General features: G+C 34.2%; 1 protein-coding gene across 5 annotated transcripts in view; it reads left to right on the top strand.

Moving 5' to 3' along the window:
• SNTG1 (syntrophin gamma 1) overlaps positions 1-23,032 on the top strand; it is a 370,446-nt gene that overhangs the window by 215,227 nt on the left and 132,187 nt on the right. For 4 of the 5 annotated variants that reach the window (XM_074819587.1, XM_074819554.1, XM_074819562.1 and 1 more), the window contains 3 exons: positions 5,746-5,803; positions 8,443-8,486; positions 8,594-8,635. In XM_074819587.1, the coding sequence (XP_074675688.1) occupies positions 5,746-5,803; positions 8,443-8,486; positions 8,594-8,635 (144 nt within the window). The remainder of the gene's footprint in view (positions 1-5,745; positions 5,804-8,442; positions 8,487-8,593; positions 8,636-23,032) is intronic. The other variant, XM_074819579.1, reaches the window with a different exon arrangement.

Here is a 23,032-nt window from a genome sequence, read left to right as displayed (position 1 = left end):
TATGTAAGTGTAGATGATCCTTTTTGAGGGAGGGAGGTAGGGATGAGGAGAGGGAGAAAGGGTTAATAATTTTTGTCAGCATAATCTATGATTTTGAAAACCTTATGCTAGCTTTGAATTTCAGTGTAGACAACACAACATTAATTTTATCTTCTAAACACAGGAGTCCTCAGTCTCAAGACAGCAATGGAAAAAGTGAAGTGTACTTCACATGAATGCAAAGAGGCTTAAATTATGCATATAAAGTGAAAGTATAGACTTTCTTGTGAACATCTGCTAGTAGTGACCTTATAAGAAGTGACTCAGAAGAGGGATTAATGTGCATTTGTGTTGTCATTGATAAGAATATTGCTGACTAGAAATACTAGTTCTTAAAATATGTCTTGGTACACTTGCTGCTATCTTGTTGACCCACTAAAGACCTCTATTCAAGGAAGACTAATTGCTATTTTGTGGCCAAAGTTTCTTATGAATTTAGTCAACAGCACACAAGTTATTTTCCTCCAATATCATTATAGGTTACAGTTCAATGAAGTAATGCGTGTCAGTGCAAAATCAACTATATGGGTGATTAAAATTTTATTTAGCTGGTGCTAAGAAATAACTGGTTACAGTAAGGACTTTTGAGGTTTGGAGAGCAAATCTCAAAAGTTGCTAAAATTTATTTTCAATTATACATTTCAGTGAGCTATCATTTAGCATTAAAATTGCTGAAAAGCTCAAGACCACATTATTTATCAGGTACATTGTATAAAATAAAATGTCATTGAGAAATATAAATTAAATAGTGAATGCTCCCTTTGTTAGTAATCCTACATTCTCAAAAAGAAAGATTGACAAGCAGTTGGATAGCCAACACAATCTAAAACAACTATTTAATCAATAGAATCTGCTATTATCAATTTAAGATAGTAGTAAGAAACAATTTAGAACTGGAACTTAAAGTAATGGTCTTTGTAGCTTGGTAGACAAACTTTATGAAGACTCGCTGAAATGGACTTTTTAGGCATGCCATGAAGTGTCAATGTCAGTTCCAAATATTATGAAAAATGCCAGTTTTCTGTTTGAAAAGATACTATGCAATCATGGTATGCTTCCTCTTGCAGATGAATAACAGTTTGTTAATTTGTTTTGTTTTGGAAGACTCCTGAACTTCTATTATTAGTTTTAAATAGAAAAGTAATTATTTTGCAATAGTGCCTTAAAGTAGAGGTCTACAAGTCACCCTGTAGGAGTAAGGAGGACTGAGGCTTTTCCTCCTTGTTTCAGTAACTCTGTCTCCCACTACCTCATGCAGTTCCTGTTGTTTTGCTATTCTCAGATTATTTAAAGACAGGGGTTATCTGAGGACTTACTTTCTAGCAGTGGTGTATATCAGAGGATGCAGTTTTTCTGAAGTACAGAATTGCTGACCCTCACTTTGAAATATTTGCTTGTGCTTTGATACGAATTTGTCTAGTTTTGGTATTCCGCTCTAGTGCATTATCATGCTTTTTTTCTGCTAATTTGAACACCCATGTAAACACCCATCAGAAATTTCACATGATAAAATCACCTTTTAACTTTCTCTTGAGTAAATTTTGGAAGTGTCTTATCCCACCTTAAGTATTCTGGACCCTTGGAATTTAATTTTTTTTCCTGAAGAGCAGAAGGTCGGAATGTTAATAGTTCCAAAATGAAACTGTCTAGTTATCTTTTGGTGTCTTGTGTATTAGGGGAAATCTCTTTTGTGTTATAACCTGGGTGCTTCAACTATATTTGTAAAAATCAGAGATTCAGCTAACTGCTTAAAAAACCTGCTTGTGAGATTGATTTTTACACAAGATTGGAACTTAAACCCTTTAAAAAATTGCTTATAATCCACTCTTTGAAGGTTCAGAAGAACGAAAAAGCCCTGTTTTCTGTTTCACTGTACTTCATTTTACTGAAGTTAGTGGTAAAAATGTGATTGAATTTGAAACAGAACTGATCTGTTTTACACTCTTTAGAATGAATTACTTTCTAATTTCTGAAGCCCCTTTAGAACCCTCAGTAATAAGCCTCTGTGTGAAGGAATAGCCATGGAGTTAGATGTAGAAATTGGTAAGTGTACTGTTGTATTTCCGTCATTTATCACATCTCTGACAAGTCTGAGATGCAGAGATTTGACAGAAGAACCTGCTAAGTGTATGACTTCTGAAAGAACATCACGCTTCTCAATAATTGGAGTGTAGTGTTCTTGCGGAAATAGGCAATAAAATTGATAGTTCATTAAATAAATTAAGGCTTGCAGTTACAGTCTGACTCTTGGCTACCAGGACTATGTACAGTGCCATTTTCCTGCCTCTGTTTTGATCATTCTTCTTAAATGATGAACACCATCACAGGTCTGCTGAGATTTGTTTTGACTTTTCAAAGTTGACTCAATCAAAAAATCATGAAAGCATGTGCACCTGTCCTGCTCACACTTATGTACATACTTAGATGATTCTCTTCCTCTTCATTCATTCTGTGATTTTTTTAACACATTTTCACTGTATTTCAAATTGAAACAATTTAAAAAAGGCTAGAAAGCTTTAATCATCTAGCTCATATTTTAAAAACCTTCATATCTTTAAAGGCTTGTGTACTTATGGAAGTTGGTGTTGAATGCATTTTGGAAGTGGCATTTTGGTTCCAGCTATGCTGTTCTATCAAAAAGTTTAAAAATTTAAGTTTAAAATTGTCCGTATTGTTTAATTGCTAACATAATTCCTGGCACAGTTTTGGCTTACACCAACTAGTATTCTCTAAGACAGTCTGTGCACGCAGTTCAGAGCTCCACATGAACTGCTTCCAATAGGCAACATGTATAAAGTCACCCTTTTTTCAGCTGGAAAGATAGTTTATCCTCATACACCAACCATATTGTGCCACTAGACTTTAAAGGTAAAACAAGCAGGACCATTTTTGTTACTGCAATAAATGTTGCCTTTTAGTATGAAATAAAAATGTCTAACTCTGAAGATGATGAAGTTCAACAATTGGTCTAATTTTTTATAGACTCTCTCTGCCTAGGAAAACAAAATAATTTTCTTATTATATCTGGAGACAAACATGAAAACAGCACTTGTCAACTAATGTTACTAGTTTCAGTTGCCCTATTTTTCATATGACTAAAACTTCAGGAAAAAACCTCATACATAAAAACTGGGATAAGAAAAAATCTTTAGAACTGTATCATGCAACACTTTGAAAGGAAGTGTGGGTGACTTCCCACCAGTAATGGCCAACATCCAGAACAGTGATCTTCAAACAGTTGCCAGTGATTAGAGCTTCCTCTGACTCTTCTAGCAGGACCATCCCCACAGGTGGGCAGCTACCTTTATTCCAGGCTCATCCTTGCCTGCTTAAGGGAAAATGACAAAATTTACAATACAAAGATCAGTGTTAGAGTCTGGTAGAGATCTGAGCTGTTAAGACTTCAACACCATTACTTGACCTATTTTTGTTCCCTCCTCTGGTCTGAGCTTATAGCTACACATCCACACTAGAGGGAGGGAAAATTTAAAACAACGGAAAAGTGGCCTCTGTTCCCAGAGGTTCATTCAAGAGAGTATCTTCTGAACCTATAAACCCAGAGTTTAGACAAACATACACTTTTTCTTCTACGGTACAGAGAGTCAAGTATGGAAGATACAGGATGCAAGGCTGCAGTGTAAATCTGAAGTAGTATTCAACAAGATGTGGCAGAATATATACAATTTTTTTAGCTTGCTACAAATTGCTAATGATGACTGGGTATAGATAGGTGGGCGACTATATTCTCTTTCCCATTTTGAATTTTTGTTTCTTACAAATAGCAGACAACACCTCCTATGACTAATTTAAAAGGAATCTTTCATACTGGCCAGACTGGGATTCAGTGAGAGGAGATAACTTTCTTCAGTAGGACATACTGGATGCTTCTTCAAATCTGCAGGGTAAATGGATTTAGGTACATAGTGAGCGAGAGAGGAATAATCATGTTGTGTGCATTGTAGGCTGGCTTAGTAATAATAGTAATTTCCCTCTTTACTGGAGAGCTGGAGCTAAGGATGGAGGGAGGCCATTTTACTGAGAAAAAAGGACCTATGTTAGCTATGAGCTTTAAACCCTACATCCTCCTTTGCTGAGCTTCAAAAGCCCTGGATAGTGCAATGTCTGTGTAACATTGGAGGCTTAGGAAGGGAACAGACAGAATTATTTTTCTGTCTGAAAAATTTGGAAGAAATTAAATGTGCATGTGACTAACAAAAACTCTGGAGGGTGTAGGTTAAGTCTTAAAAATTTAGTGAGCTTGAATTGATTATGTTACATGAAGCCAACTTTTGCTATTGCTGTTCCTCTGGTGAAAGCCATTGAAAGATATTCAACAATTATGCTACAATTTGTTTAGTCCAAATACATCTCTAAGCCTGACTGAAATGAGGGTAGCCTCATGGTCTTTGTGCAGTGAATACTTAGTCCATGCTACAAATATCAGTATGTTCTGTGCTTGTCAACATTCATCTAGTGCAATGCCAATAGAACTTTTCTTGTAGACATATTGTTGTAATATTACTGAGATCCCTATTAACTCAGTGTTTTTAGGAGCAATTACATTGATAGCCACTAGCAGAAGGAACATTAATACTATTTAAAGTTCTACAGTTTCACAGGAAATTCATCTTTATTCTATGACAGAAATAGCTAATGAGTGCAGGAGTCTGTTCAGTTTCAAACAATAGATTGTTGCATGAAGAAGGAATATGTACTGTTCCTTAAGCCATCAAAATACCCATGTCAGTCCTTTCCACACCTCAACCCTGGATGCCTAGACCTAAGAAAACCATTGTTTCCAAAATAAAATCTAGCTGTGAAGAGAAGAGTAAGCAAACCCTTAACAGGGATTCCTCAGCAAAATAACAATGTGGCAGACTGTCATTTCTGATGATCTGAATTTTTACAGGTTACATTCAGGCTTACATTTTGATGCTCTCTACAGAGGAAAAAACATTTGTGTCTCTGTGTATATTTGCCTTTCTCTTCCTTTGAGTTTCCTTTTTATTTAAGGTTTCTTTTAAATATTTAATTCTTAAGCATTGTGAACATTTCCAGTTCCAACAGGATAAATTGAATGAAGCAACAGCATTGAATTACTGTTGAACTGTTGAATTACTGTCTGGCTTTTCTTTATTCCCTCCATTTATTGAACACCTACTGTTCCTTTTCTTAATGTTTCTTTTTCTGTTCCTTGTTACTTATCCCACTGCTTTGCTCACTCTTTGTGCTTGCGTGACAGAGACAGAAACAAATAAAGGCTGCTTTTGAGATTAAAAGTCCAAACTTGCTTTTCTTGGGCTTTTGTTTACCTGTTTCTTGCCAGCATGAAAACTAAGTGGTCACAGCATGGCTGCCATTGTAGTGTGATGGCCATTTTGCTTTTGCAGGACACAATTTCATACACCAAGCTCTCCAGAATTCACAGAAACTGATGCCCTTTATTCTTCAAGTCTTGTAGAGTTTTGAACAACATTCAATTCACTTCCTGAGCTGATGATGGCAAATGAGAACTTCTTTATAAGAGGCAATAAAGAATTAATTCCAATCAAATATTTTATTTATTTTTAAAAAAAGAAGAAATGCAGGATCAGAGCTACTTTCTCAGTCTCTCTAAAAACTGCAGTTAGAGAAAGGGTAAAATGTAATTTTAAAGAAAAAGATATTTACAGTGACTGATGAGATTGCCATTTATTCTGTTTTCAGGGTGGAGCAGAACATAATATTCCAGTGGTCATTTCTAAGATTTCCAAAGAACAAAGAGGTGGGTGTCAGATTAGTACACTGTTTTTTGTCATGCTTCTTAAAGCAAGGTGCATTAAGTCTTGAGATTCTTCAGGAAGTGTTAAACAAATGCTATTGGTGTACCATTTCTCCATGTCATTATAAACTCTGTCTTTCTCAGAACTGTTCTCTGAAAAAGTACAGAATTTATATTTTGAATGTGTTGTAAACAGTCTTTCACATGATTTTTTAAAAAAAAAAAAGTTCTTGTAAAACATTATTTTTAAGGTGAGAAATAGGAAAATATATTTAGAGAATGAAAACATTTAACAAATTTAACAGAAGTTAATGATTTTGTGGCTTTTATTTCCAAATAGTTATGGCCAGGAAGCTGTAGCAGACCAAATGTTTGGCCATTAAAGCATGGTAAAACAAAAAGAGAATGCATGTCTTTTTATGCTGGTTAGTAGGGTAGTACTCAGACAGAGGTGAGTAATGGCAAAACCTTGATAATACCCCCGTGTTATTTCAGCATCAGGTGCTGTGCTGTGCAAGCCTTTGCATACATAGTTAAACTGGCACTGCATAAGGTCTTAATCATACTTATTTTTAATACAAGCAAAGCTGGTGCTGAATCTCTGTATTGTCTTTAACTGGCAATGTTTTGAAATTACTGGAATGATATAATATGTTCTAGGAAGATGGGTAATTGTTAAACAGCTCATAATGTGCACAGTGCTGAGAGATGAAGGTTGTTAATCGGTACTATTATGGTGTATTTAATATCTCTGTTATGTTTGTGTATATTTGTGTACATTTGTGTAAGATCAGAAACATAAACTTGGAAGCATCTCCTTCCATCTGTAATGCAATAATTCTAGAATGCTGCTTCTGCACAATTAAAATGTGCCAGCATAAAAAAATCTCATATTCACCTATACAGATAAAGAGAGATACAGGGAAATCAGTGTATCGAGAACTGAAAGCAGCCCTGAAAGGTGAATGTGAAAGTTGTATGTAGGGAGGCTATAGAATAGCATGGAATGAGTCCCTAAGGAAGGTAATAAGGTTAACCTTAAGAAGTTATACTTGTGACTCTGTTCTTTTCAGTATACATATAAGTATGTAATACATAATAATGTGGCATATATTACCTACACTAGCTATTAAAATGCTATTAAGCACTGTGGGAAAAATAAGAAAGATAGGCTTTAATTGAGCACACAAAATGCACATTTTTTTTTTTTTTTTTCCCTGCAGTAGCTGATGCATTATTTCTAACCTCAATACCTAGCTGAGATATAATCTCCATTACTGTTTTCAATAAAAATACTGCTGATTTTTAGAGAGCTAGTTTTGAGGGACCTCTTGTATAGGAGACTACTGTCTTGTGGTGTAGAAAGTGTTGTGCCATGTGTCTCTGATAGGGATCTTTGATACAGAAAAGACTGTTTGACCCAGAGTGTGTACCTCAAAACTCTGCAGGCTTGGTTCTGCCCTCCTCCCAGTTGACTCCAGCTCTTTCTTTGGACCTCTAAACATGAATGTGACATTTGATGCAATTCTTAAAACCAGTGATGCACATAAGGTGCTTAGGCTAGCACATTAGGTCATATATGAAGCATTAGTACATGTAAACCCAGTGTCTGAAGAAGAATATTGAGATATGCATTTATTTAAAAAGAAAAAAAAATAGTAATCAAAATGCCTATCCTCCAAAAACTTAAGCATCCTTTGTTACATCTAGGTAATAAAACCAGTCCTTCAGACATGTACTTGAGTATCATAATTTATGTCAATATTAATTTCAGTTTTACAACTTATGTAAATAAGTAAAGTTTTTGGATTAAGTCCAATTCTAGTCTTTTCCAGAGAGTGTCTGCTGTGATGTTTTGGAATACTATAGATAAATACTCCCACATAATTTGTTAACATGCCTTAGTTCTCATGTTAGGGGTTATTTATTTTTTTATAGACACTTAAATAATCTTTGTTACATTTCTTGTGTATTTATAAAGTATATTTGCATTTCAGACCTCTGTAACACACCACAATATTTAAAAATTGCAACTGTAGAATTAGATGTTGTAAATTCTCATGTGATTTATAGGGTATAGCTTTGTTTTAAAAATCAAATTCAGTTTGGCTCTTGATTTTGTACAATATACTGATTGTCTAACTCTTCAGCATATAAAGTGTTATCCGGCATGAATACTCTGAGTTTATCAAACATGCAGGATCTAAAGTATCTTTGATAAAAGCTTACAAGTTAAATTTCTCATTCACAAGTAGCTCTGGAGTGTCCATGTTGCTTTTTCCTCAGAGTTTGTAAGGAATGATCTCTCACAGACAGATAGGACCTAGTCCTACAGTCAATTTCTATTCAGAAAAATATTCCATACCTCACCACAATGGCCTGAAAGATGCTAGTGACCGATGGAAGATGTTTCATAGTCTTGTACTTGGGCTGGGTAGACTCTTTCATTGTAATGCTGATATGTTAATTAAAAAAAAAAATCCAAATAATATATTTGAAAGTTGCATGTTGGGGTTTTTATTAGGTTTTTGTTTAAATTTTTAAAAGATTATGTAAAAACATTAAATTAAATAGGAATAGATGTACATGATATGTAGGATGTGTTGTACAAAATGAGTGAAAAATATGCTTTCTGTTTTCAGCGGAACTTTCGGGTTTGCTCTTTATAGGAGATGCAATTCTACAGGTGAGTAAAAGAGCAAGTTCTTTTCTTTATATTTTTCTAGAAAAGTGAAATGAAATCTATACTTATGAAATGTAGAGTAAGTCTTCTCTTTATCTTTTTAATAACAGATTAATGGAATTAATGTGAGAAAATGCAGGCATGAAGAAGTGGTGAGCTTTTCTGGTTTTTTAGTCTACTTTTTTGTGTTTTGTAGTTATTGAGATGATAGTATATGCTGATAGCAATGCGCTGGTATCAGTTGTGTTATTGTTATTCTAAACAAATGTGATTACCTTCTAGCATGGCAAGCATCTAAGATCTTAGTGCAATCTCTTCTTCATAAGTTTGTTGTAGTTGCTATTCTCAGTTAGGCTTTTCTATGTTAAGGGTAATTATTTTATTATGCAGATTTTAGCTGTACATATTCCAACATTTCTTCTTCTGGCTTATAGCTATCAAATTTCAGCAGTGCTATACCTTTCTGGCTGTGTGAGGTCATTTTAATTTCCAAAGCTGTAATTTGCACTATGTTGGAGATTTGTTGTTGCGTTGGTTTTAATCCTATTTAAAAAGTGAAACAAAACTATTTATCTGCCTTTCATTCTCTGGCAGTTACCTATGAGGGTGCTCTCCTCCTTCAGTTAAGCTGTTATCAGTACTGATTTAAAATAACAGTGTATTAAGGGGATTCCTTTTAGAGAAGTCATTTGTATTTGAGAGCTCTGTAGTAGGCTGGGTCCATTGGTAAGTCAGCTTTGCTAAAAGTATCATGTACTTTTGTTATATTTGACTTTTTGACTCTTAAGTGCTTTTAGAAGTAGGAAACCCTATATTTCAGAAAAGAATGCCAGAAATTAGAAGATTACCAAAGAAATCATCTTTAAATCGTGTGTAGCTCCATAGAATTTGTACCTGTGTTTTTAAAATAATGTAGTAATATTATATTTGAAAGTCTACTTTTCTAAAATTTACTTTGCCGATTCAAAGATGCTCTATATTTCATACAGCATTCTGTTATATGACAGATCATTGAATGTATGCCATTCAGATACAGAAAGCAAGAGTTAATAAGGATGAAGTTCTGATGAACAAGTTAGTGCAGGCTGAAAGGTTAGATCACTGCACTATTTCTCAGAGTGCTTTTGTGCACTGGTTTCATATTGGAAATTCGTGCTGCAAATCATGCTTCATTCTTCAGAGCCTTTGTCATACCACCTTCCGTATACACAGGCTAATAGTTGCATTTATAGTACTTTGGCTGTGCAACAGTGATCAGATTTTAATCTTTTATAAGCTTACTGCAGTTGTTTGGTTTAATATGAATTAATATGGTAAATCTCTCAATGGGATTTAAACAGGCTGTTGGAATTTCAAGACATGAGAAAAAGATATTACTAAAAATGTAGACTAGCACACTCAAAGGCATATTGAAAACTGGCAAGAACACCAGGATTATTTTTTTTTCTGAGACAATCTTTAACCATTACAATTGTATATAAATCTGTTGTCTATTTAGGATCAGATGTAAACACTTTCATGGAAAAAAAGAGATTTTGGAAAAGCCAAAATGTGCAGGCTGACAGGGTAGCAAGTGTCATCCTGTTAAATTTTGATTTATACCTTGTTTGTCAAACCTAATCTGTTTCTCAAACTCCTTATAGATAATTCTTTCTGAATAATAATGATAAAAAAGTGTATCTTACAAGTTTTGAATGTGTGTTTGTGTATGTGCAAGTGTTTTAGGAGTTTAAGAAGCAGATAATTTTTAAATTAAATCTTTATTCTAATAATAATTCTTAAAAATTAATAATAAATATAGAGCAATATTTAATGTCCATATGACATTTTATAAACTAAAATATGCAGAGGAGTTATAAAATATAAAATAAATATAAAAACAAAAGTAAATTAACTCTGATAATCTCTTTTTATTCAGAAACATTCACTATCATATGTTATATATTTGTGGAGTAAATTTGTTGTAGAGCCTGTTATAGTAATGATAGATATGGTTATGCCTTGTGCAGTAATTTGTGAGTTTAAGCATAGCCCTGAGTAAAGGGCAAGTACATCAACTGGTCTGCCAACAGGAGTTATAGGTGGGAATTTGTCTGCCGCATGCCCTTTGCAGTTTGAGTTGTTCTAGCACTTCTGTCTTTCAGGGTCTTTATCAAATACAGGGTCTGTAACTCTAATCTCAAGGTAACAGAGAAAATAGGAAGTATGTGGTGCATAGTTACTAACAGCAGGATGTTGAATAGTAGTGGAAACTTAATTTCCAATCCTTATTGCATCTAGGTTCTTTTCAAATGGCTATGCAAGGTACATGAAATCAGAGCTTTGTTTTTTTCTGATTTCTTCCGTAACTAAGCAAGATTTAGAAGGTATCATATTAAATGAGAATATATTAGTGTTCTGGGTTGTCTTAATGTCTTAGAATATATTTATTGTAAACCAGCATGGAATTTTTTTCAGTGTGTAAAGCTGAAGATGCCCATAGAAAATTCAGACTTATATCTACAGTGTGCATCTGATGAGTGTTCATTCTTTTTCTAGATCCAAAACTTCTTGCTGCTTGCAGAAACATTTTAAGCCTATGTCATATCTTCATAGTTCTGGAATGAAAACATGTGTGTCATAATCACTGCATCCTGTTGTATTACACTGATGATTAGCTGGCCCTGATATTTCACCATGCTTTATTGGTAACTATACTACACATATAAAATTATTTGAATTTCAAAATTAAGTAGTTTAATCAAATTAGTGCTGTCTTTCATAGTAGGGAGGATTTTTCCCCAATATCTAGTGAACTTAGTTGTCTTAACGCTTACGGACACTCCTTTGTTGTCTTTATTGTCTTCCATTAGTTATTAGATCTGGTGATAAAGTATTCAGTGGTGCACAGATCCTGTTACCCAAGAAATATACTATAATCTGAATCTGAATCTGAGAAATAGGTAGATACATAGGTAGGCAGATAGATAAATAGGTAGATAGATAGACAGACAGACAGACAGACAGGTAAGGCAGATAAGACTCTTATAAGACAGAATAGATAGATAGGTTTAGTCAGTTCTTCCTATACCTTACTGGAGGCCTCTACACTGTTCCTTTCTGGTTCTTTTGTAGCTTTAGGTGAATCACTTAATTTTGAGCTTAGTTTTCTGCTTGTAGAAGGTGAGAATATTATTCATATCATGAAAGCACATTATGAGTTTTTTTCTAAGGCTGAATATCAGGTTGTTGTTTGTCCTGGGTTGTAAAAACTCCCATCTGAGTACAACATAACATTGCTTCAGTCGTAGTTCTCTCCTATGGTAAAATAAACATATGCTCTCTGTGGTGAAGTATCAGCATGGGAGGAGGTTGAGGAAAAAAAATAATATAACAATTCTCTTAAAAAGTATCTCTCGACATACTGGCAATTTGACTCCAAAAATGCAGTATGAACTTGAATTTAGAGGTAAGGAGAGTCCGTTAGATCTCTTAATTTACATGAGTTTGTTCTCTTTCTACTCTGGATTTATTAATTATTCCTTTTCCAGTAGACTATCCTTTACATTTTACAACAAGACTTTTTAAAGGCTAAAATTCGGATTATGCATAGGCAGACCTACGAGTTTAGCCTTCTGTCTAATTAATATGGTCTAACAATGCATAACTTGGCAATCCACATGACTAGTCTTTTAAGGGCTCACAATGGATATAATTATTCATAAGGCTGGAACCTAATCTATTTGTAGTCTGGAAACTAATGTAACTGTAGCCCTTACTTCCATTTATTGTCCAAATATAAAACAAAGCTAGATAGGCAATCACCAATGTAATACTTCTCTTGTAGCACATACGGACATTTTTTGTGGTTCTGGGTCTAGCCACTACATCACTAACAATGGACAAAATTTTGGGAGAGAGTGAGAGGACCTGCTGTGAACCGATTCCCTTGAGCTACTACTGAGTGGCTCAGAGTAGTAGAGTATGAGTCAACTCAGTTGCATATTACCAAAAATTTTGTGTTGAATCTACTGCTCTTACTGTTTCCAGGGTTCTAGTGCACCAAAGCATCTAGGTCCCAGGAAGAAGAAAGATTTTCAGTCAAATGAACAACGATATGTTTAAGATTATGTCTCTGTTGTTAATGTTGTGAATAAAGCATCTCAGGTAGTACCAACAGCTATAGTTACATATCACTGGGGATATAGCTTCTGGCTCTTAGCATCTGTTTTTCTCTTAGGAAATAAAAATAGAATTAAATTAAGGTGAATATGAAATAATTTCTTATTTCTTGTATTTGAGGAAAATTCAGGGAATGTTTCTAATGAAAAATGATAATTTGTATGTGCCAGTTAATGTGGCATTCGTGTATCCTTGAAAAGCAACAGGAAAAGCTCATGTAGATGTAGGTAGGTATCAAGACAGCATAGTTATTTAGACTTTGGTGGATTTTATGTAGAGCTAGCTATAATATGCAGCACTGATGAAACTCTTATTCTGATTTTTTTGTTTTAAAACTCTGGTTTCATTCAAACTCATTTTAAAACCCATTATGAATAGTATTGGTAATGTTTTTCATAAGTGTTTTTAGGCAGAAGAACAAACATATTGTATTTGTAAGACAGGACTGGAAACCAAATGATCTGAAATCTCACTCCATCTTGACTCTGCAGATGTGTCTTTGGTAAATTATGTTTTTATGTTATCTTTGTGTTAACTGTGAAACAGAGACCTAGACTATTATCAGATTTAGCTCACTGAATTATACGACATACTTCCGAATCTGTTATGGAGAAGGATCTTTGTATTAATATTGTGGTGTTTGGTGATAGTGGTAACAGCAACCTGCAAATACAATTTACCACCTACTCATATTATGTGGCAGAGATCCTGTACTGTATAACTCATAGTTATACAGCCATTTAATCCCTTCCTCTCTAGAATGAATGGCAAATTTAAATAATGAAGCTGCATACTTGGCTCTTCTATGAGAAGACCATAATCAATCTGCAATTTGTAACTTTTGAATTTAAAAAAGTGAAATGTAAACTTTTTGGAAATCCAGTATTTCCTTCGTAAGATGAGGCCAAGTTGTTACTTTTTCCATACAGCTGCTGTTTTCTATTTGAGATTTGGGTAATTTAAAAAGTGCTAATGTCACCTTAGCTACCCTGGTGCAATTAATGAAAACGTCTGTTGCAATGTATTTACAATGTTGAAATAAGTGTACATCAAGTGGAAAAGAACCTAGCAGGTGTAAATAGTTTACTGTTTTTTCCTGTGTGGCGGAAATTCCTTGGATTAAGGTATCTCCTGGAGCAGTATTCTTAACAAGTATTCATCTGCTTTTCTAATCTGGTTCTAGCTATGTTTTTTAGTGTTTACATAATTCATTTTTGTGCCAAACTCAGTAAAGGCTTGAATTTATTCAAGCACTATGATGTTAGACTTTTAAAATACGTTAATGTGTTGCCTGTTTTCTTGATTTATATTTTCATTTCTTTTTCTCAAGATACCTGTGGATATATTAGTCATTTTGTTAAGATTTCATCTTTTAAAACTACTCATCAGTATTACTGAGTTTTAATAGAAGGGAGTAAAATATGCTGGCATGACTACTACCAAGTCTATATGATTAATATTGTTATTTCCTTATTACATAGCTACGGTCCTCAAAGCAAAAATCCATTAGGGTTTAGTGGGATAAAGATTGAATTACAAGTTACAGTGCAACATCCTTTAAGTAACTGCCATTGGTTCCTCCTTTGCCATGCAGGTCTATTAAAGCTGAAAGCCTGAGCTGCAAAGACAGTTGAGCAGTGGATTTAAAGTGTGTGCCATAAGACATGCTTTGTTTGTGATCTTATTTACATTGATATTTTACTGTAAAGGCTGGGTTTCTGTGCTTCCTTAGGAAGAAATAGAAATATTTTCATGTTTGTTTGTATGTGTGTGTGTTTTACAGAAGGCTTTTTGAAAGATTTCATTCTGCACAGAATCTTCCAGTTGTGGAACCATACCTCAGTTTGACTTTGGTACAGGGACTCAATTTTTTTCTTTGCTGTGTATTGATGTAATACTGTAAAATAATTAAAAAATAAGAAAATGGGTCTGGGTCCCTGGTAGACCACCAAAGTCCCAATTATTTTAAATCTGTTTCTGTGTGGTTTATATTTGAAAAAGCATAGTCCACTTTGGCTAGTTTTTTGAGTTTTTTGTTTTACTTAGACTAATTACTTCATAATAATTGAGTGAGACTAGAGAGCATCAAAAGCCTCCAAATGGCAGAGGAAATAAACATACACAAACCACTCCAATTTAATGTAGAAAAAATGAAACCCTCTTTAGTCATGAAAATTATCTTCCATGGTCACTATTAAAAAAAATTATTTTACCCATAAGGACTAGAAAATACTGTCCAACTGGCAACAACTGTGTTTTCCTTAAACAGGTAACAACCATGTGGTATAGACTGAAAACAAATGTTCACCTCTAACAGGCAATCTCTATATTTCTTATGGCTTGACATGGGCCCAAGAGAGCACATTGGACAAAATAGAGCATGTGTACTGATTTAGCTAGCCAGAAGGAGTCATAAATAAAAGGTGTGCTCAAAGAAGTGCAAATATGCACACACATAGAGTCTTCTGACATTTTTTCAGCAGTCACAATATCTGATTTAAATCTTCAGAATTGTCATTCCTCTGGCTATAGTAAAATCAGATGGGTACCAAGAAGAAACTTTTTATCCAGGGGTTATCTAACACCTGTACATATTTTTAGGTCTTTTTTTTTTTTTTCTCTACAATGGGTCTTTGTCTTTTGACAGTTTGTTCGGTGGAGGAGGAAGAGGAAAGGAGAATGGACTCTATATATTTTTCAATAGTATCCAGTGTTGGACTGTTCCAGCCAGATACATGGAAGTTTCCAGATGGCCCACCCCATACTTCTCAACCACTAGTATGGTACAGTATGGTACTGGTGTTTTGGTATCTGTTTGTGAGCACTGGGCCTATTTCTAGATGTATACTTTTTTTTCTTTTACCCTGATAGTACTGGTATCTTTCTATAATTTCAATTTGGTACTACCTGTTTCCCATTAGCTCTTTTGCAACACTTTGGCCAGTAAACCAGCTTGCAGTAGTAAGAGGTTCACAGACCACAAGAAAAACTTTGGTGCAGGTGTGGTTACAGAGGGAAGAAACTCTTCATTAAAAATGACAAAGGTTACTCGTTCGTTAGATTTTCATGCGGAGACCTGGAGGAGTTGTTGCCTCCCAGTGCTGTTTGTACTTTTCTGAGCGAAATGGGAAACATCACTGCTCAGGCTGAAACAGCATTACCAGTATAATGACATATATCTTTAAATGAGTTCTAGCAAATGTACATAGCTCTATTCCACTTCACATGCCCTTGTCAAGCCAATACTGACTCACAATATTTCAAAGGTTCTAATTATGCTGAACTGTTAAAAGGAAAGTTCAGGGAAATGCTCTACATAAAAAAACTTGCATATTTTAACATGTTGGTGTGCAGTGAAAAGTACTGAAGATATTTCTAGACTCCCTGAAATGCTGAAATGCTTCCCTTCCTGTACAATTCTCAATATAGTGTATTTACATTTTAAATGGGTAGACAGACAGACATGTTTCATAAAATCTTCACCGTGTCTTAGTCATCTTAAGGGGTTTTTGATATCTTTTTTTCAGTCATATTTACATGAAAAATCTAATACAAAACACATTCAAAATCCCCTGTGCACTTCAGGTCCTAATGTATTATTTCTGAATCACTGACTGCAGAGAGAACTATTGGTAAGAACTAGCATTTACCATAATGAATGCTAACAGATGAAATCTTTTGTTTAAACATCTTTCACCCTGAAAGATTACAAGGTTTAACAGACTACATGAAGCATCGTTCCATCAATCAATGTGAGGTTTTAGAGTAAAATGAATCACCTGCACAACAATGGCAACAAGAAATCATCTGTGAGACAAAGTATTATTTTTTTCCGATTAAAATACTGAGAGCTTTGGAATTTGGCAAATCCAAGACATTTAAATTTTTACTTTTACTGCTATGACTACAGCTTTTAATATCCCAGAAGATATCAAAATCTTTATATCTCAATAGGAAAGTGTTATCTAAATGGGATTGTGCTTTTTTGAATCATCTTTCTGTATAGGTGTTCCTTAGATAGATTTGAGTTACGTCGCATCAGCACTGTTTTGCCTATTTTCTACATTTTTGTAGAATATGACAGCACAGAAAAAATTGTAAAACCAGAATTATTAAGGTTTTAGGGGCATAGACTTTCTAAAAGCGAGGCTTGTAGTCTGGGCATTCATTTGTGATATTATGACATATTCACCTAGCAGCAATGTGACAGAATTTTACAAAGCATTTTGTTTTTCTTTTCTTGTTGATGTTGCAATTTTTGCTTCAGAAAACACATCCACGCTATATAACGGTCTATAAATTATGTTTTTAATAAGATTTTAGAGTCTCAAATGGTAATTAACTGCCAAGAATGGATTTCTGTGGGGCTGTTGCCTAATTAGGAAAATAAGAAAAGGTAAACTAAAGGTTGCAATGGGATAAGTAATCTGATAATTTTTGGATGAATATATCAGATTTATGCTTAACTTGGAAAATCATGAAGACCTCATTCTATAAACCGATTAAACCTGTAATTCAGCACATTTTCATCATTATGCTGAAATACAAATTAGCGTTTTTACTTCCTTGGAATTATACGTTAATCTCTTTTTTTTCCAAAATATCTGTAAACGTCCTCCAGTTAATTAACATCCAGTCTGAGTACCTCCAAACTCAGTTTTGCTAAGACCCTTAAAATTTAGATGCTGATGAAAATGATCCTAAAAATATTGAGACAATATTACTTGTGAAAATTTCATATTACAGGATAACTATGTTGGATCACAGTCCAGCAAAATATGTATGTGTTTTCATAAAAGCATGAATTTAATTATTTTAATAAATTGGGGACTTTCTTTTTTACAAATATTTATGAAGAACAAAGTTATTTTCTCAACTTCAGCTAGATGCAGTGGAATTATTCTGCAGCAAAAAGGCTGCCATTGCATTAAATGGCATGAAAGTATATTCTTATGTGTTTTCTCAGCTGGAAACTTACCACTGAGCACATTCCCTGAAGTACTAAAATATCTTTCTCAGAGATTAGATCCTGAGCTGCCGAGAAGTTTAGCAGAGTTAACTGCATATATTGATCTAAAACATTACTTCAAATACAAATTTGTTGAAGAATTATTCTTTATGTCATTGTGGAGTTGATAACATTTAGAACTGAACAAATAAGAGTAGGCTTGTACATTAATATTTATGCAAATTTAGAATTAAAATTTGATTTCAAACTCTTTAAGACCATTTTGTATTCATTTTTCATGAGCATTTATATGCTGGGGCTTGATTAGTGTGACTATTCATTAAAAGTAAATGTTAAGGTCATATTTGCTAACAGCAAATTTTATATTGAATATGTAAATGTGAAATTTGCCACTAGCTGTGTGTTTGACCCCAGCCTTGCAATGGGATTAGTGTGAGCAAACTCTTATTCTGGAACTGATCTTTCTTTTTTCCCCCAGAATTGAGGCTCTGCTTAGTCAGATATAATATTCAAGCCATGTTTTCAACAATCTTAGACCTATCTCTGTTTATAAAAAATTTTAAAAATTGAAAATGTACTTCAAAATGCTGTGTCAACTGTATAACTTTGACTCCTCAGGCATTAGGAACAGAAAAAATAGCTGACATGTTATGTAGTTTAGTAATGTGTATGCATTTTGAATATGACTAATTTCACAAATTGCATACATAAAAACCTGTATTCATTTAGTAATGTGTTAGAAATTTCATATAGAACTCAACTGTGAGAGCCCTTATTCTGGTAAATTTGAAGTGTGGGCACAGTTTGACTGAAGCAGCAGGAGATTATTATATATTTAATAGATAAGCAAGCAGCTTCATTGTTTTAATAATCAGGGCCAGAAGACTCAGACCCTTTAAGTTCATTGCTATAATGAAAAAAAAAAAAAAAAAAAAAAGTGCAGGATGATCAACTGTGAAAAGAAAGAACACCAAATCTTTTGAAATTAATAATTTGGTTGGGATTATTTCCTCCTATTGAGGAACACATATTACCTGAAAAATTTGGAGATGTTAATTCCAAGTTATTGGCCAGTTTCTGTTACAGCTGGAAAAAAACATTTCCACTTTCAACTTTGCTTTGTTTTTTTCTCTTTTTTTTTAAAAAAAATATTGTTGAAAAAGCAAAAACTTCTATCTATAGCTTTTTGGCTTTAGCATAACATCTTCTAGGAAAAGAAAAATATCTATCCATTCATAAAAGGATTTCTAGTGATCTTAATTTCAATTGTAGCTGAGTATTCTAGGAATTATACAGATAAACATGGAACAGTTTGGTTTATTCTGTAAATACAGCTGATGTTATTTCATTTTTCTTCACGTAACATGGGTAATGTCTTTAGTATTTTTCATTATGCTGAATATTTTATATGACTTTTATATAGAGGATGGAGACTCCTAATGACTAAGTCATTCTTCAAAGGTTTTCCTGGCTAATTACTGAAATATGGCTATTGGTTTTGAGAGGCCATACACAAAATTTTTCTTTAGTTCAGCTTATAATTATCTGCTGGTATCTGTTGTGTTGTCATACACTGTTGGATAGCTTATACACTCTACTTACTTTTTTCTAGAATAGTGAATGCATTATCATGCACTGTAGGCCATAATACCTGCAGGCCACAAGTAAAATCTCAATTTCTACATAAGGTATATTGATATTATTATTTCATGACTGAAGCTCTGACCTATATCCAGCACTGAGAGTTTCTGTGGCAGCTCTTATCACCAGGAAGTGTCATTCCAGTATAGCCTGTCTTTTTGCAGATTACTGGATGGTAATTCGAAACTTCCTTAAAGATGTGTCAGGGAAATCTGTGTTGGAATATTCATTATGGTATATATTATAGTATACTACACCCTAAATAATATTCATTTTTTCTGAAAGAATGTCTCTTATTAAATTCTCTGCTTTCATTTAAAGATTGTTTTATCCATCTGTTCCTATCTGAAATTCTTCTTAGAAAAGAGCAAAACCAATAATTGATTGGTAGCCTACAGAGACTTAATAAATTATGGTTCTGCCTTATTCTTACTACTTTTTATTATATTGGACTAAAATGATACTGTTTGCTTGAGTAATAGAGATAGATTTTACAAGGATGTGCAGATATGATAAGTAGTAGGAATTTCTACATATTAACTGTGTATTAAAATATGGCCTAGATTTTGCTTAAAAGAAAAAAATCTTTGAATTTTTATGTCATAAATCCTTGAAGATAAATGTGCAAAGACTCTGGAGATTGCTTAATGTTCTACAGGTGTCGATGGCTTTTTTTGAATATTCTCCATAAGATGTAGTTGAGAGGAAAAAAAATGCACCACAATCTCAGCATAGCCTACTGTCACAGTTGGTTTCCAATTATTATGAAGTCTAAAATCCTTGTGTCTTAAATAAGAAAACCTCTGTAGACTGTAGCCTATTGTTCATCTGGCAGTACACACCAGCACATACAGGGTACTATGTAACCTTTTGGCAAAGCTGTGGATAAATCAGTAGATGGTATTATAAAAGTGGTATAAATACTTCTTCCATTTCAGTAGGAGTTTTGTTTTGTTTAGTAAGAGGATTGCACATTTCTCCCAAAGCGGCTTCAGTCAATATTTGATTTGGACAGTGTCAATGAAATTGATCCCAGACAAAATCTGGTTCCTGTGTAAATTTCTGAGCTATCATACCAGTGAGAGGTTTACCCAAATATATACAATTGCAATGAAAGTGTGTAGTATTGATAGAAGATGAAATATACATGTTAAAACACCTAGTTGAAACCAGAATTAGGCTTATGGATTTATAATATTTGACTGATGGTGGGGTTGAGTAGTTTACCTAAATGCATGGTGGTGATTTTATCAGTCTCACAGAGTTGTAATTTACAATTAGAAAAATATCTTAAGGTTTTGTGTTGCCCAAAAGAATTCAAGTTTCCTATTTCATATCTTTTAAGAAAATGGAGAATAAATACTGTCTAGTTTTAATCACTCTAGGAACAGTTGTACTGGTATTTCTAACATTTTCAGTATTATTAAGGGATTTGCCTGTTCCTCTTAGCCAGTTGTTTTGGAACTCATTAAATATATAACTACAAAAATATGTGTTCATGGATTAGCTCAGAAAGATAGTAAGTGCCCAGCAGCTGAATATATAATAACATTCAAAATGTGGAATGGCTTTGAGAGTTTAAAGTAGAGGACTTCTTAAGACTGTATAACTACTTTTGTAGCTGAGTAGTCCTAGAGAAATAGAGCCATACTCAGAGTAGATAAAGTGAAAACAAAAATATGTAGTTTTGAACTCTGGCATGTACTCACTACATATAGATACACTGAAAAATCTCATGAAACTTTGAAAGAGTTTGGGTTGAAGTCTTCTGGTGTGGCAACTGAGACACGGACTCTCCGTGAAGTGCAGAAGGAAAGAGAGAGTTTATTGTTACACTGGTACATACTTACGCTCTCGGATGCTGTCGGTAAAGCTCTTACTTCATAGTTAACAAATCATCAATTAGACAGCTATCAACCTTCTCTCCTATCACCATAAGACCACTCTAACACGCGCTGTGCAGACCAATCACCTTCTTATTCATGCACTGTTCTCGCGGCAGTAACTTCTCACAGTTCAGTACTTTTCCACAGTTTAGTGTTGCAGCTGTCCGTTGCTTTTCCCTGCCTCCTTGGCACAACTCAGCAGTTTCTTATCTTTCTTCCAAGGCCTGTTTTTCATCAAAGCCTAGCTATTTCTCAGAGGCTGTGCAAGGCTGACAGGCCAATGTCTCCCACATTCTAGTTCTTTGAATTTTTTTGTGTGTTTTCATAGGTATTTTCTTGTCATATGTAACTGCATATCATGTAGAGCTGAACAGCTAATAAATGCATCTTTGTGTATTTATTACTTCTATGGACCACAGTCCCAGACCAATAGTAGTCCATGGAATATAGGTTGGAAAACATTAGCAAGACCCATTGTTAGAAACGACAATGAACATTTACATTATAATCAACAATCTGAAGCTCAGCTGGGGTGAGTCAAAGAATATACTGATAGATCACGGTAAATAATGTATTAGAGTTGGAATCTATATTGGGAATGAATATTTTTCATTTTCCAGAATATGGTATGAAATGTTTCAGTTCAGGGACCTATGGTGTCCCCTACCTATGGTCAGGGACTCCAGGGTATGGTGTTCCCAGTTTTGATAGACTTAAAATTTTAACAAATTCTAATTCCTTGATTTTCGTAGTTTCTGTATTGGAGTAATGGCCTTCTAATTATTTAATATGAACTGTGATGACCAGTAAGTGCAGTCTTTAGTGAAACAGAATTCAAAATTAGGGTACATGACATAAAAATGCAAATGAAGCACTTACAGCAATATTTTTTTGTGGGTGATATTTATTAGTGATGCTAGGATTAACGAAAGAACGGGAAAATGCTGCAGACTTTTTCTGGCAGGCTTTTACTTTCATAATTTTTTTTCCTCAGGTGTCTGCATTGATAGCTTTTGCAAGGCACTCCTATATTACTTTTTAAAAGATAAACATACGACTAAGCAATAATTGCAATCAATTGCTATTCTAATTGAAAGATTACCAAACATTAATTGCAGTCTATTGCTATTCTGATGGAAAGATTACTAAACATTTTAGTGTTGATTATCCAGCATAAGAAAGTTTAAAGATTTCCAGAAAGCTGTCATCATATCTTTTAGACAAATTTGTAAGTGCTTCTCTTGGTTTTGGCTGGGATAGAGTTAATTTTTCTTCTTAGTAGCTAGAATAGTGCTGTATTTTGGATTCAGTATGGGATTTGGTATGAGAAGAATGCTGGTAATACACCGATGTTTTCAGTTGTTGCTAAGAGATCAAGGACTTTCCAACTCCCCATGTCGTGCATGTGCACAGGTGTTCAAGAAGCTGGGAGAGAGCAGTGTCAGAGCACCAGACCCAAACTGGCCAATGAAATATTCCATATCATGTAATGTCATGCTCAGTATATAAGGGAGGGTCAGCTGGGAAGGAGGGGGTTCTCTCTCGCTTCCAGGGTTGCAGTTTCAGGATCTGGATTTTTCAGATCACTGGGCATCAGTTGGTGGGTGGTGAGTAATCGCATTGTGCATCACATTTGTACTTTCTATTATTGTTATTGTTTTATTTTATTACAACTATTAAACTGCTTTTATCTCAACCTATGAGTCTCCCTTAACCTTTCCAGGAGGGGGGAAAGTGAGAGAGCGGTTGCATGGTGTTTGGCTGCCAGCCAGGTTTAAACCACTACAGTACTGCATTCCACAAGTGTTAGACTTAAAAGTTTAAAAACAGATTCTTTTTTCCACCTTATATCACTGAATATATCCAAATATATCACTGAAGTGACAATATTC

The sequence above is a fragment of the Strix aluco genome, chromosome 1 (assembly GCF_031877795.1).
Source record: "Strix aluco isolate bStrAlu1 chromosome 1, bStrAlu1.hap1, whole genome shotgun sequence".
In the NCBI taxonomy this organism is placed as follows: Eukaryota; Metazoa; Chordata; class Aves; order Strigiformes; family Strigidae; genus Strix; species Strix aluco.
The sequence above is the reverse complement of the archived record's forward strand: the minus strand, read 5'-3'. Positions and strand labels throughout refer to the sequence as shown.